At 37.5% G+C, this 14,030-nt stretch overlaps 2 protein-coding genes across 2 annotated transcripts; one reads left to right on the top strand and one right to left on the bottom strand.

Moving 5' to 3' along the window:
- Positions 1-773: 773 nt before the first annotated feature.
- Positions 774-5,705, bottom strand: gask1b (golgi associated kinase 1B). The gene is made up of 4 exons (XM_008421074.3): positions 4,787-5,705; positions 3,302-3,519; positions 1,667-1,893; positions 774-1,409 (listed from the first exon to the last, which is right to left on the bottom strand). The coding sequence occupies exons 1-4, from the start codon at positions 5,646-5,648 to the stop codon at positions 1,202-1,204; spliced, it is 1,515 nt and encodes a 504-aa protein (XP_008419296.2). The 5' UTR covers positions 5,649-5,705; the 3' UTR covers positions 774-1,201.
- Positions 5,706-6,576: 871 nt separating this feature from the next.
- Positions 6,577-11,094, top strand: tmem144b (transmembrane protein 144b). The gene is made up of 12 exons (XM_008421075.3): positions 6,577-6,787; positions 6,911-7,066; positions 7,140-7,262; positions 7,780-7,879; positions 7,981-8,061; positions 8,155-8,233; positions 8,305-8,384; positions 8,914-9,032; positions 9,237-9,356; positions 9,881-9,978; positions 10,610-10,663; positions 10,736-11,094. Exons 1-12 carry the CDS (start codon positions 6,709-6,711, stop codon positions 10,820-10,822), a joined length of 1,176 nt encoding a protein of 391 aa, XP_008419297.1. The 5' UTR covers positions 6,577-6,708; the 3' UTR covers positions 10,823-11,094.
- The last annotated feature ends 2,936 nt before the right edge of the window (positions 11,095-14,030 follow it).

The raw sequence follows: 14,030 nt of genomic DNA, 5'->3' as shown, positions 1-14,030 counted from the left end.
TTTGTAGTTTTTTAGTCTCAGAAGTGGCTTAAGACAAGAAACGTGACAGTTATAGACAATGTTCTTCATGCTCCTTTACTGTTGGTTCTTTAACTCCAGCTGCAGTCCACACTTTGTGAATCTCCCCAATCTACTGACTGGAATTTAATTCTTCTCAAAGCTTCAACTATTTTCAATATGCTTGAATTCAGTCAGCTTTAGCAACAACCTAAAATTTAAGCTCTATATTTAAAAATGTGATCCACACTTAAAGCAATAAAAACAAACATGTTGATTTCTTTCAAATGTAACAGCATCTGCTGAGGAGGTGGGCTTCACTTTTTGGTCTCTGAATGAGGCATGATTCCAATTCATTCCTAAAATGTTGATTAAAATCAATGGTTTTTTTGTCCAAAAGCATATTTACACATTTCATATGACAATGTTACATGCTAGTCATAATCTCACACACAAAAAAAATACTTCTGCATTTTGAAAAACAGAGAAAAATAGAACAATTCTCCACGTATGTACATTGTTGTATTCTAGAGGGAAATATTCTGTTAATTTATTCAGGAACATCAAATTTTGACTGTAAAAATTAACCCCAACGGTGTCTATTTTTCCGATTTTTAGTATTTCATTGAAACTACATCACAATGAGCAAAATGATTTCACAATGATTTTTTTTAAACTGAAGTAAAAAAATCACACAAGATAAAAGGGCTTACAGAAAAGTGAAAAGAGCTGTGTGAAACATTGTGAAGAGGATTCCCAAGCCACTGATTTCTCAATTGCTTTCATGGAAATTAGCTGCCTGATGCTTTCTGTTTTCCATTCTTCCTCCACAGAACTCATTTTTTTGCTCTTGCTGACAGTCTTGAGCAATGACTTTACCATGATGTTTGCATCTATGCCTTTGTGTGAAAAATCAGTACAAAGGGTTTTAGCTCTTCATTGCTTTGTGGCTCAATGTAGCTACTCAGTTGTATATTTTGATACAAAAACACATAACAAATGGTTGTGTTTTTACCATTGTTAAGAGTTTTTGTCTGACAATGCTGACTCTTGCACTTTGGAATAAGATAAAGGCAACACAAATCAAGTTTAAAGCTTCTGTAACAAATTCTTCTTCTTCTATTTTTTCATATTTACTTAAATTTAGGTGCAGATTTTATTATTTTAAATAAGATTTCTGTCATTTAAAAATTGAAAATATAAATCAATCATTCATCGGCATAACTTTGATCCCATGAGCATTGATGTAGGTGAGGAGGATGTTGGCTCGCCTCTCAATCACATCGATCAGTTTGTCGATGCCCCGTCGGCCGCCCTGACTTTCCCAGTACATCTGGTCCAGAAAGAGCGACTGGAGAAGTTTTTCCCTCAGCTTCCTGTTTCTCAGCACAGACACGGCCTGCTCAGGCAGCCTAGGGAGACACAGGAAGAGTTTTGATTCAGTTCGTACATGTATCAAACAACTGTATTTAAACTGAGATTAAATTACACCCAGAAGGATTCTGTCCACCTTTCAGTCATACGTCTTGTTGTGTCGCATAAAATTCAAATCAAACACTCTGAAGTTGCAATTTGAACTATTGTGATATGTTAATCTATCACATAAAACCTTTGTAAGACACTGTAAAAACATATCCTAAAATCTGTGATTAAGATGTAACAAACTCACTCCTTGATTCCTTCCAGAAGCCTGAAGTCTAGATTGTCCTCATCAGGGTCAAAGGACCCTTTGTTGTTGGTGAAGACCAGGTGTCTGAGGTCATGTTCCCTGTGCACGATATTTTCCAGTTGTATGTTTTCCTGGTCCTTACACACATCATGGCGGCCCGGTTGAACACACATGTTCTCCTGCCGTGGTCTGAATCCGCAGCAGCTCGGATCCAGACGGCTGTGAATCTAAGGAGACAGTTCACATTTCTTCAGAAAACAGAAGAACAGCTCAAACTGCGATTTACAGATTTTAAATTAGGATTCAGGGTTTTTTTATCCCCATTGCATGAGGTTGATAATGTAGTTAAACCCTTTATTCAATATTTTCCCTCACTCCATTTTGCATCCATAACATCCACTTTAATATGAGAAAATCAGGTATAAAAGGTTTAGCCAGGAAAAAAAAAACACCTCATGCTGATTCCTCTTTAGTGTCTCTTTGACTCAAGTTACCGTTTTATATAATTTAAAGGAACACCAATTAGACCACCACATAGCTGCATAACATCATCACAGAGGGGATTCTCCTCTTAAGCCTAAAAAGGCAGAACCTCCTGCTGTAAAACACCTGCTGCCTCCACAGGGAATGGTGACCATAAATTAGATTAAAGCACTCATTCATTTTTTGCTCTAAACAAAACAACATGATGCAAGAAAGGTTTCAGACTGAACAAATCAGACAACCTACTAAAATTCAACAGCTGCTTAATCCTAGAAAACAACACTTAAATGCTATTCTTGTTTAAGCCGACAATCCTCCCTAAGTGCACCTCCATCGTTAAGCCTGTGTCACTTATATATGACGAGTTAATTTATGAGTTCACAACTATTACAGAAGTGTACCCGTAAAACCATAAACGTGTAACGAATAAATGATATTAACTGATCTTTTGTAATTCATGAAAAATGATCAAATTAAGCAAACATTTATGTAATAAAAATGTTTTTTCTAATCCTAATCCGGAGAGTTTTTAAAGAAATCCAGTTTCCACTTTTTGTGCGTTCTTTATTTGCTCTCAGTGCCAAAATATGATCCACAGAGACCTCCCACACAGGAAATGAGCAACACGACATGGAAAATGAAGTGTTTGTTTTTTCTTTTCTTTTTTCCAGTTTACTAAACGTAACTTTTAGAGCTTTGTGTTGTTGACTAAAAGAAAGAACGTTTTTTATGAATCGTGTTGGAAGCTTCAAAGTAAATTAAAAACAAAGCCTGAATGTGATAAGAGATCTATTGAATGTTAACAATAAAATAACTTTAAGTAGTACTTTTCCACAAACTTTAGCTCAGATTTTGATGTTAATGTGGTGAAGAGGTGAATCCAAAATGTATTCTGATATAAAGGCCTTTCTCGTTAGATTTAAGACGTCTATTATTCCAACAAACAAAATATTGGAGCACATCTAAATAGTAATTATACCCATAGGGACTAGTGCTGCAGAAGAAAAGATTAAAGAAGCAATTTGTTTTCAAAAACCTTCATAGCTCCCAAATCTAATGAGACGCTCCAGCTGCATTTTTATGGATTCAGACAAAGACAATTTATTTGTCTGTAATGTTAAATTTAAAGCTTTAATCCATCAGAGTTTTTACCTGTAGCAAAAAGTCAAAAAGAGCTAATTTGCTCCATTCAGTGTGATAAATTGAAGAGCATCCAGAGTTGGACTTTGGATTGACATTTTTTTGCCAACATCTCTGCGTCAGGGAGTTCTGGTACTCCCTCCATGTCATCATCACAGTAGCTGGGCCTGCAGAAAGGTCTTTGGGGTACAGCAATACATCCCATAGAACCACCTGGCAGGCCTGGCCATCTAAAGTGACAAAAGAACAGGGATTAAATTGTTGGATTAGAGCACATGTGACATCTAAACCTTCATGAACCACAGATATCTGTTCTGTTTCAATTCAGTTCGCTATAATCACTAAAAAACTCATTTTTGAACCCTATAATTGAGCAGATAAAGGCAGAGGAGAGAGAAACAATCTGCTCTCCAAGATAAGACTCATATGTTTCTACAGTCCTCTAAGGTCTGTTAACATTGATGTTGTAATTTTCCATATGTGATGTATCAAAAAAGATTCACTGCTATTTCTTCCCAAACAAGGTTAAAAGGTGAACTAAACAGCAGAAGCAACCATGGATATCTGAACCTAAAGCTCAGGGCAAAAATAATGTGTCTCTCCTGGTTCAGCTTAACGCATTTAGAAATCTTTCATATCCATCACGAATATGAAAGCAGATGAAGACATTAGTCACAGGCAGGATTATTGTAATGCAAGGTAGAAAAACAAAGAAAAGACACTTGCTTCCAGTTGCAATATGCTTCCAACATCTCTGCATAGAGAAAGAGCCAAACTGTTCTTCAGCTCTGTGGTAAAATAAGTGCAGAACCTGGGGAAAGTATTTACACCTGAACTTTTGTATATTCAGTCACATATATGTATTTTATTGGGATTTTATGTCATATAGCAAAAAAAAAGGCATTGAATAATTGCTAAGCAAGGGGAAATAGTTTATGATTTACAATTATTTTTGTTATTGTGTATTTTTACAATTAAAAAAGCCAGAGGACTCTCCCACACAGGCGACCATGTCCTGATGGGTTTGCACCCCTTCATTTTTCTCTTTGACTTCTCTTCTGTGTTCCTCTGTCTTTGTGAACTATTTGTTCACCAACATTCTCTAAGAAACCTTCACAAAACCTCTGGATTTATGGCAGCATTGGTTACTCCTATAGGCACCAGATTTTATTTGGGGTTTTCAAACTAAAGGAAACTTTTAACTGTCATTGCATATCTTTGATATTTGATAACTATACATCATGTTCCTTCTACTTTACAACAAAAAGCTCGTTTGTGTAGGTCTGTTACATAACTGGTTTGTTGTTGCAGTGTGACAAAATGTGAAAAGTCCAACTAATATAAGATGTTCATTCTCTAGTGAAACAAAGTAAAACCTTAAATAATGAAAAAACAGTTAACAGAATGCAAGTTGGTGGTTTGAAAGAAATGTTTTCAAACCACCGTAAATAAACAACCTATGGATTATATCTAATCTAAATGAAAATGAGGACCTACCGTTCAAAAAGCCAAACTTTCTGCTTACTGCAGGTATTGTCCTATTGATGCCAAGCACCCTATCCAAATGGAAAGCAAATACCTCCGTGCTTCCCACGGAGCAGTGGATAATTCCGCACTGGCCTCCACATATATTATTTCTATTCACGTGTTTTTGACTGACCAGACGGTCCATGTCTGCACCCTCAAATATCACGAGGGACGGTGCGTCCAGACGAGGGATTTCTTTTATGCGCAAAACTTTGGCATCCCCAAGAAAGCGCATGCTGATCACGTCCTGTGCGCTGAACCACGGAGGTGCCATTTCGCTGTAAATTCGGATACTACTAAAATGAGGGTCTGTTCCATCGTTGTAAGACTTTGAGGAGAAGTCCACAAGACTTCCCCCGTTCCTCGATGTCTTAAGTCCAGTGCTGCGGTTTACTTGGCCCGCTTCCCCTTCCACGCTGAATCGTTTGCGCTGCGTAATTGTTGGATCAACTGTCTTTCTTCTCACTTTCTTTCTCAGCTTTGGTCGGATTGTACCTCGAATATTTGCTGGTTTAAGACGCTTGAACTTTAGCGTTACGTAAACCACATTGAACAGGGTCGGGACCTCCAAACTAGCTTGGGTTTGCAGGTCAGAAGTGGCCGGTAGTTCACCGTCTAAGTGATGCTCGCCGCGGGTGCGCCGCTTCTGCTCCTCGTTACTCCTTCTGCTCCGGGGTTGCTCTAAATGCCCAACTTTTAAAACCAAAAATAACAAGTTGCCCAAACACAGAATCGCTATAATCAAAGTTCTTTTGGAGGGAGAGCACCTCCTAAAGTTACGGGTGAGTTTTCGAAAGGGGAAATAACACCAGTGGACGCGGTACTTCCCCATTGTAACTTATTAAAGCTGAAAGTGTTTTTTCACTTCGCTCAAACTGGGGAGGAGCGCAAGTTTGAAACTTAGCTAGGAGGAAAGGCTTTTCTAAAGTTTAGAGACAGCAAGAATAGACAGACTCTCAACCTCAAACAAGAATTTAAAATGCATAATTCACAGGGGTTGCCGTTCAATGATTTATATGATAATTCACCTCTTCACATTCTGAATATTTCATTCAGATATTTTATAGGCTACCATAACAATATAGATCCCATACATATGACTAAGAATATTTTTTCATATCCAATTATTGTGACACTCCAGAAAATTTGTCTGAAGTACTTTGACCTTTCTGAAAATACATTGACTTTAAAAAAAAAAACAGCTATCAGTTTTACTGCCACCGTTCAATTTAATACGTTCTAAAATATATTTATAATTATGAAAGCGGAATCATTTACAGCCATGGCTATTTTCCCGCGGTTTAGGCGACATCTGGTGGTTTTAATCTTTGGGTTTTAACATCTCAATGCAGGATGCTCACGCTGGGAAAGAATAACAAACGGGACAGCTTAGGAAGGGAAACACTTAAAAGAAGGAGGTTGTAGGTTGTAGTGTAGGCAGCATTCTACAGACAGGAGGTCCTGGTCCAACTCGAAACGAGTTTAAATATAGAACTATTGTCTCCTGGCTCTATTGTCTCTATAGTTGTGCCAGGAGAATGAGTCATCAAACAAGAGTTGTTGTTGTTAAGGAATGAAATTTTGCAGAGATTTTAGGGGAAAAAAAGTTCTGTTTAAAGATTTATTAAATTGTTAATTATATCAGTGAATTTACATGCAAAACCAGTTACACAAATGAAATTAGACTCTGACGTCTTCTTGTCGTCATGCGTGCTGGGCCTCCCATGATGCTCCGCGGCTTTATTTAATGTGGCAGGTTCGGGTGATTGGATAACTGGCGGCACCTGCTTGCTCTCTAGGCTTCTGCAGACTCCCACGCGTGGCCTCTTGTGGTGTTTTAAGGTTGTGGAAAGTTTGTGTTGAGAGGGGAAAAAAACTAATATTGCATTTTTATGATGCCTCTGGTAAAATGCTCACCTCTGCTTTTATTTGTCGCGTCGTTATTGATGGTGAGATGCCTCTGCGCTGACGGTGGGTTAACGAGTCTTTGAATTGCTCTGTGATTAATGTAAAGCTCACTGAGCCTTGTGGGTTGTTCTTTTTTTTAAAACTCATATTAAATTGATTACCCTGAAATTTGTCAATATGCTTTAGGGTGTAATGAAGCTGGGATTTGCTCCCAGGAAACTGTTGTCTCCAGTAACTCCACAAACGTCACTAATTTTGCTTATGGATTGACTGCAAACATAGCTGCTGTGGTTCTGTACGGAAGCACCTTTGTTCCAGTCAAAAGAATAGAAACAGGAGATGGTAAGTGGAAGAAATATGGTGTACGATTTTTTTTCTACACTTAATGCAAAACCTCTTTTTTTTCTTTTTGTAGGTATGTTCTATCATTTTGTGACCTGTGCTTCAATATGGGTTGTATCTCTTTTTGGCGATCTGTTGCTGCGGACACCCAAATTCCACCCTCTTGCAATGCTCGGCGGTATGATCTGGGCCACAGGTATCGTCTCTGGAAATCACAATTTAAAGCAAAAAAAAACCCTCTTTCTGCAGTTTGGCATCATGTGGTGCAGAAGATGGGCTCAGGACCTAACAGGAGTCCTTTTACTGCAGTCAATCAAAAAATAATAGTCTCTACTGTGAGAGAAATGGCCAGTTCTGAGTACATAGTCAATTTCACCACAAGTCTCTGCAGGCTCCATGACACTGGCTACAACTGTATCTAGAGAAGATGTGAATTGTCATTTTCATGAGCTGCTTTAGTCATGCTCTTGTGTTGCTGAAAGGTTGTGCAAATTAAAAAGTTTAATATTTTAAAGTCTAAGGGGAAATGTTTGCATTCTGATTTGGTTAGTTCCTGTTTTGTTCACTGTATAATAAGGGCCTGCTTTAAGTATTCACAAATTCAATAACTTTTTAAAATCTCAAGCTTTAGTCTTTCAAATGGGTTTTAAAATTTTGTGGATTTATTAGTCAAATATTTTACAGAGTAACTTCTTTTTTTTTTTCATTCACAGGAAGTATTGCAGCGGTTACCATTGTTAAAGCAATTGGACTTGGTCTTGGAATTTTAATTTGGGGGTCGTCCAGTTTGTTGATGGGCTGGGCCAGTTCTAGGTAAGAAATGTGACTGCATGAATCTTTGAATTGATTTTTTTTCTGTCTTTTGGTGGGAATCTTTAGGTTGTCATAAAAATGGATGTCACTGTTTGAAACAGATTTGGGTGGTTCGGGATTGATGCTCAGGATGTTTCCAGGCCGATACTGAATTATTGTGGAGCTGGCTTGTGTCTGCTCAGGTGAGCTATGCAACATTTAACAGCCTTTATGTCACTGCTTTTTGATGTAATGTAGCAGCCATGATAATCTGGTCTGGGTTTTATTCCCTTTAGTGGGCTGGTGTTTTTCTTTGTGAGAAGTGATGTGAAGCTCCATCCAGAGTCGGAAACAAACCCTATACTAATTGACAGGGTGGGTTTTTTTTTGTTTTTGTTTGTTCTTTATTGTGAATTGCAAAAAACTTTCTTTTTTTTTCTTTGCAGATATCCTTTTCAGGCAGTTTTGTACACCACTCTTCTGCATACTGGATTGATGCCATTGGACCAAAGAAGAGGCGAATCGTGTAGGTCAAACATTGTCTTGGTGTGATCTCACAGCTTTGTTGTATTTGGATGACGAAACAAATTGGGCATTTAATGAATCATTGCCACTGGATATAATGCATTCTGAGAGACTCCAATAATTATACATGCTGTTAATGTTCACCTGCACTATTAACTCAAAAGTTTAGATTTTCCTAGCAGATGTCAAGGGCTGTAGCCTTTGTTTGGAAAGCAGACTCTACCCCAAGAATGCATATTTGGTTATCATAAAGAGATTGGATTTCTTTCTTTGAAAAATGGTAGGCACAAATTATACCATGAAGCATCAGATGCAAAATGATTTCTTATGTTTTTGGTACTAAACTGGCTTTGGAAGCGAACATTTAGTATTCACTTTGCTAAATTGTGTGACCAGGCATGGCTCAGTTTCTACTCATCAGTTCTGTAGGAAAGAATGTTAAAATTAACATACAAATTGAGCAAGGTCTCTAAGGAGATTAAAAGTGCACCTTTCATCCAGTTTTTCACCCTTTGTATCCTCTTCATCAGTGGTTGCCTGCTTGCCGTTATGGCAGGCTTTCTGTACGGCTCTTCATTCATACCCATTCTCTACATAAAGAACCATTCAGCTTGTCCTGACAGCATTTTTTATGGCGCCAGTGTCTACGGTAGGTTTTTAGTCTTTGATAAGACACCTAATTTTGAACCTTCAACTTGCTGCTATTCCCAAATGAGCACAAAATAAAAGGGAAAAATTAAAATGTCATGCTATCTATCCTGATTGCTCCCACTCTTGATCTATACATGAAGAGCAGTGATCTTGCCCCCTGCTGAGAAGTTGCTTTAACTGAAGTTTTTTTTTTTTTCTCCAGATCTTGACTATGTTCATGCACAGACCTCTGGTATTTTCCTTGCAAGCTCAGTGTACTTCACCATCTACTGTGCTGTGATGAAAAACAAACCTAGGGTTTACCCCAGAGCCATTCTACCAGGTAGCAGCTCATTTTAATAAACAGTCTTTCACCAGGCCTGATTAAACAGGTGAAGATATCATGTTTAAACACAAAAGACTAACTTTCAATGCCAAGATGATCAAACTGCTCATTTATATGCAAAATTCTGTTTGCTCACACTACTAATTAACCTTGCAGCATGAAGTAACAAGTGTAAGGCTTGCTGAAGATGGAAACCAAATGTAGTTGAGCTTATTGCATTTCTGTGTAACCAATGTCAAAACTTATGCCCTTATCATTTCCCACATGCTCTTTTCTAAGAATCAAGAAAACATGGTGCCCAAGAGGCCACTAAACGATCTAATAATAGCTCCAGTTTGACCCTAAGACGGAATCGGTTTTGAAAATGTCATGTAATCGCTTCCTGCTGCTTCGTGGCATATAGTCCTGCAAGGGTTCAGTGTTTAAGTTCTGGCTAATTATTTGGGATGGAGGCTTTTTTTTTTAAACCATTTGCTTTTTGTGGCTTTAAAAATATTCTCTGTGCTCTGGCTGCACTTCAGGATTTCTGTCAGGATTTATGTGGACAATGGGCACATACTGCTGGTTCCTAGCCACCAACTACCTGAGTGCTGTTGTTACCTACCCCATTGTCACTGCAGTAAGTAGATCATGTCCTGACAAATGTAGTTTTTTTTTTTATCTTTAGATTTCTTACCATGTAGAGTTGGCGCACACTTCACAATTGAACATTTCTCCAGTTTTTCTGTAATTGCACTTCATCAAAGCAGTTGCAGAGTTGACCAGAAAATGGTATATATTTTTTTAGTGTCTATAGTTCTCTAATTTGAAGAAATTGTTGTATGTTCTAAATATTTTAGTATTTGGTGCTCTAAATGTTAATTGCTTCAAAGAAACTTGCAATAGTTTAACTGGAGGTACAATTCACGTTCTGCAAACACTTTCTGTTTGGGGTTCAGTTGCCACATTGCATGTCCCCTCTGTGATTGGAGGTTTTATTTTGTCTCGGCATCATTAATTTTGTCTGTTTACTTCAGAGGTCTGAAAAACATATTGACCTTTTGATTTATACATCTTAAGACTTGATCCTCAGTGGATCTTTGACAGCTTTAAATAAAACAAATTTACACTTACTGTATTGAACTTTAATCAGACAACTTCATTTTTGCAACTCATTACTATATTTATATCTGTTGCAATAGCAACAGACATGTCTTTATGAAGATAGGTGGTAAGTAGTGAGTCTATAAATGGCTTTTTGTGTTCTGTAGGGCTACGGTCTGGTCGCAGCGCTGTGGGGATCCTTGGTGTTCAAGGAGATTAAGGTAAGGTGTCAAATGACTTTGCTTGGATGTCTCCAGAGGAAAGTTATGACAAATCTGTTTCCTTTTCTGCAGGGTTTGATGAACGGCCTCATCTTCTTCTTTGCGACCTGTGTAGTGCTGACTGGCTCCATGCTAACTGCCATTTCAAAGCTAAAATGACCCATTTGTAGCTGACTTTCCTTCACTGAATTCGACTTTTAAAAGAAAAGATCTTGGAATTATTTTTAAATCAATCGTACTTGGTAAGATTGAAAACGAGATACATTTGTAACTGAAAATATTTTTAGTCACTTAATCTTAAACCCACATTTGGCACTTTAACACCCTTCAAAGGTTGTTCTAAAATATTGCACATATATTATGACCTGGTGGGGTTTTGCATCAATCCTTTTTGTATTGTTGTGATGTCTATTAAAATAACTTGAATATTATATGCGTTTGTTTTTTCTACTGGAACCAAAAAGTAGTGAATCACTTATGAAATTTGATATAAATTGCATGCTCCAAATATTCAGTACCTAATTGGGCATCTTTGGCTTTATTTTAATTAAGCAATAACTGATATTTGACAAATTGGACTTAAACATTTTATTGCAAAGGGAAGAAAATGTATGAGATGTCAAGTTTATTAGGAAAAGGTTAGATAAAATCATTTGAGGTAGAGTGACTCACCCTCAGATCAACCCAGAAAACATTGCTTTTTGGTGAAGTAGTTTGGCATCTATGCTTCAGTTGATGGCTTCAGTAAAAACTGACATGATGGAAATGAAAGTGTCCTGGATAAGTCTGGTATTGAGGTAGCTGACATTTGGTTTGGGTTGTCTGACATTCTCTAGCTGATAACTTTTCAAAAGCTGAATGGAAACTATGAGCCCTTTTGAGAGATTTAAATCCATTCGATTTACTCATTTTTATAGATTCTGAAAAATGGACAAATTGCATTACACAACTGGTGATGTTTAGCGTAAAATCACATTTTAAACTCCAATTGGATTAAATTTGAACGGAGTCTTCTGGACGGGTTCACAGTACATTCATCCAAACTTCTGTTTTGGAATAATGCTCATCTGATCAAGACGGTCTGAGATGAACTCAAAATGCATAAGTGGTTTTAAATTCCAGTCAAGAGTCTTAAACTTTTACCTTTGTCTCTGCTTCAATAATTATCAAGAGTTTTTAGGATGCACTCAAGTTCATTTGTTCTCTAAAGGGAACCTTTCACAAGGATGGGCATCTATGCAGCAATTTACCAATCATGCCTGTAAGGTATTGTAGATGGAGGAAAGCCACTCCTTAAAGAAAAGCACATGATGGCCCATCTGAAGTTCACCAAAAGGCACCTGAATAGACAACTCCAGTTTCTAAGACCATGAGAACAAAGACACTCTGGTCTGATGAAACAAAGTCTTTGTGAATGCCACATCATCTGATGAGGAAACCAGTCATGGCTCATCAGGCCAGCACCATCCCTACAGTGAAACATGGTGGTGGCAGCATTATGCTATGGAGATGTTTTGCTGCAGCAGGAACTGGCAGGCTAGTCATGGTAGAAGGAAAAATGAATACAGCAACACCCAGAGACATCCTGGATGAAAACCTGCTCCAGAGCGTCTTAATCTCAGATGGTTCATTTTTCAGCAGGACAACAACCCAAAACTGTCAAGATCTCAAAAGCTTCAGAACCACACACTGAATGTCCTGGGGTGGTTTAGCCAGAGTTCTGACTTAAATCTCACTGAACGTCTCTGTAAATATCTAGATATGGCTGACAGAAGTCTCCATCCAACCTGATGGAGCTGGAAGAGAAAAAGGGGCCAACAGCCTAAAGAACGGAGAGCTAAGCCACGTTATCTCATATTGTCACCTTCCTAAAATGTCATTTTTTTTGCCAAAAGTTTATTTTTTTTGGCTATTCATCTTTTGACTATAAATGACAGTCCATTATTTAGGAAGATGCCAGTATTCAATAAGACTTTATCAAAGTTTTGAACAAAAGCTGTAAATACTTAAGTAAATGTTATTTTTCTATTTTTAATTGGGAAGAAACTGAACTTTTTTTCCACATTGTCACAATGGGGTATTTGTGTATAGAAAATATTAAGTATTGTACTTTCCTGATTAAATGTAAGCTGAAAAAGACTTAAATCTTAAAAGTCCAAATCAAACGGTAAATAAATTGATTAATGCTCTGCTCATTTTTTGTCAGGTGTTAATTAGTTCATAGCTAGAACTGTAGTTTGAAAATGCTAACTAATTTTACATATTCAATGCATTTGCTCCCTCCAACGCACTTGCATATAAAAATGTCATTAGTTAAAGCAGAGTGCAGTGGCTTTGGGTCACATGTATGGCCAAAGCTTTCCATCTTCACTCAGCATTTCTGTTGAGACTCCAGCTGCTTCATTTATTTCACCAGTATTGGTCTGTTGCTTTAATCAGCCAGGAGAGGAATGGGTGAAATGTAGGAAACCTGGTGGCCAGTTTTTCCTCATCTGTTCTTACATCACAGCAGTTTCTAGAATTTCTTTTATAGAATTTCATATTTTGAGTAGAAAAATTGACTTTTTCACATTATACAATCCAAACTGCAACATTCCTAATGTTTTAAATATACAAAATCGTATTTTTCTCACAACAAAGATTTGTTATAGTTCACTTGATTCATTGCAAACAGACATTGTTTCATGGGATGCATTGCTGTTTCTGCCCTAAAGGGTGTCTCAGTTAAAAAAGCTGCTCCATTCGCCAGTTCATTAACAGGATCCTGGTCCTAGCTCCTTTCCTTCATATGCTCTACATTTTAATTTCCAAGATAATTCCAGATCCAAACCCCCCACTGATGTCCTGCAGAGATTTTTAACCAAGGACACAGCTGAAACTAGGTTTCTAGCTTGGCCTGTAGAAGCTGCCAAAGAACTGAGTGGTTAAGTGAAAGTGCATATGAACACTCAGGGCACATATGTATTGCTTAAATTGAAAACTATACAGCTATACTGAAACAACAGCATATTCTATCTGTTGCAGTTCAAAAAGGCTAAAATTACATACATTTGTGTTTGCAATGGTTGACCTTTTCAATTACAGTTTTCTGTCAAATTTAGTGATGAGGAAGAAATGCCTTGAAATGATTCTGATGTGATCCAACACAAGGAAGGTGGTCCCACTATACCACTGCACCTCTTCTGCAATACGCCAATGATGCACACCCCAGTTTTATGTCATTTTCTTTTACATGAAAATCATGCTGGAAATATTTTTTCTCAAGTTATTCTCAGGAACCAAATATATTTCTAAGCAATAATAATTCATGCTTGAAGATAGGTACACTTAAAATCTGCCGTTTTGCAACAACAAAGCACATTGTTGA

The sequence above is a fragment of the Poecilia reticulata genome, chromosome 10, assembly GCF_904066995.2.
Source record: "Poecilia reticulata chromosome 10, P_reticulata-male-v2, whole genome shotgun sequence".
NCBI classification, from domain to species: Eukaryota; Metazoa; Chordata; class Actinopteri; order Cyprinodontiformes; family Poeciliidae; genus Poecilia; species Poecilia reticulata.
The sequence above is the reverse complement of the archived record's forward strand: the minus strand, read 5'-3'. Positions and strand labels throughout refer to the sequence as shown.

Bases quoted from the DNA above. Each gene is read 5' to 3' on its own strand.
- gask1b (XM_008421074.3), bottom strand. From the start codon at position 5,648: ATGGGGAAGTACCGCGTCCACTGGTGTTATTTCCCCTTTCGAAAACTC. The intron at 3,520-4,786 runs GTAGGTCCTCAT...TTGTCACTTTAG, and splicing joins AAAGTTTGGCTTTTTGAACG to ATGGCCAGGCCTGCCAGGTG. The intron at 1,410-1,666 runs GTGAGTTTGTTA...GTGTCTCCCTAG, and splicing joins CTTCTGGAAGGAATCAAGGA to GCTGCCTGAGCAGGCCGTGT.
- tmem144b (XM_008421075.3), top strand. From the start codon at position 6,709: ATGATGCCTCTGGTAAAATGCTCACCTCTGCTTTTATTTGTCGCGTCG. The intron at 7,880-7,980 runs GTAAGAAATGTG...TGTTTGAAACAG, and splicing joins ATGGGCTGGGCCAGTTCTAG to ATTTGGGTGGTTCGGGATTG. The intron at 9,033-9,236 runs GTAGGTTTTTAG...TTTTTTCTCCAG, and splicing joins TTATGGCGCCAGTGTCTACG to ATCTTGACTATGTTCATGCA.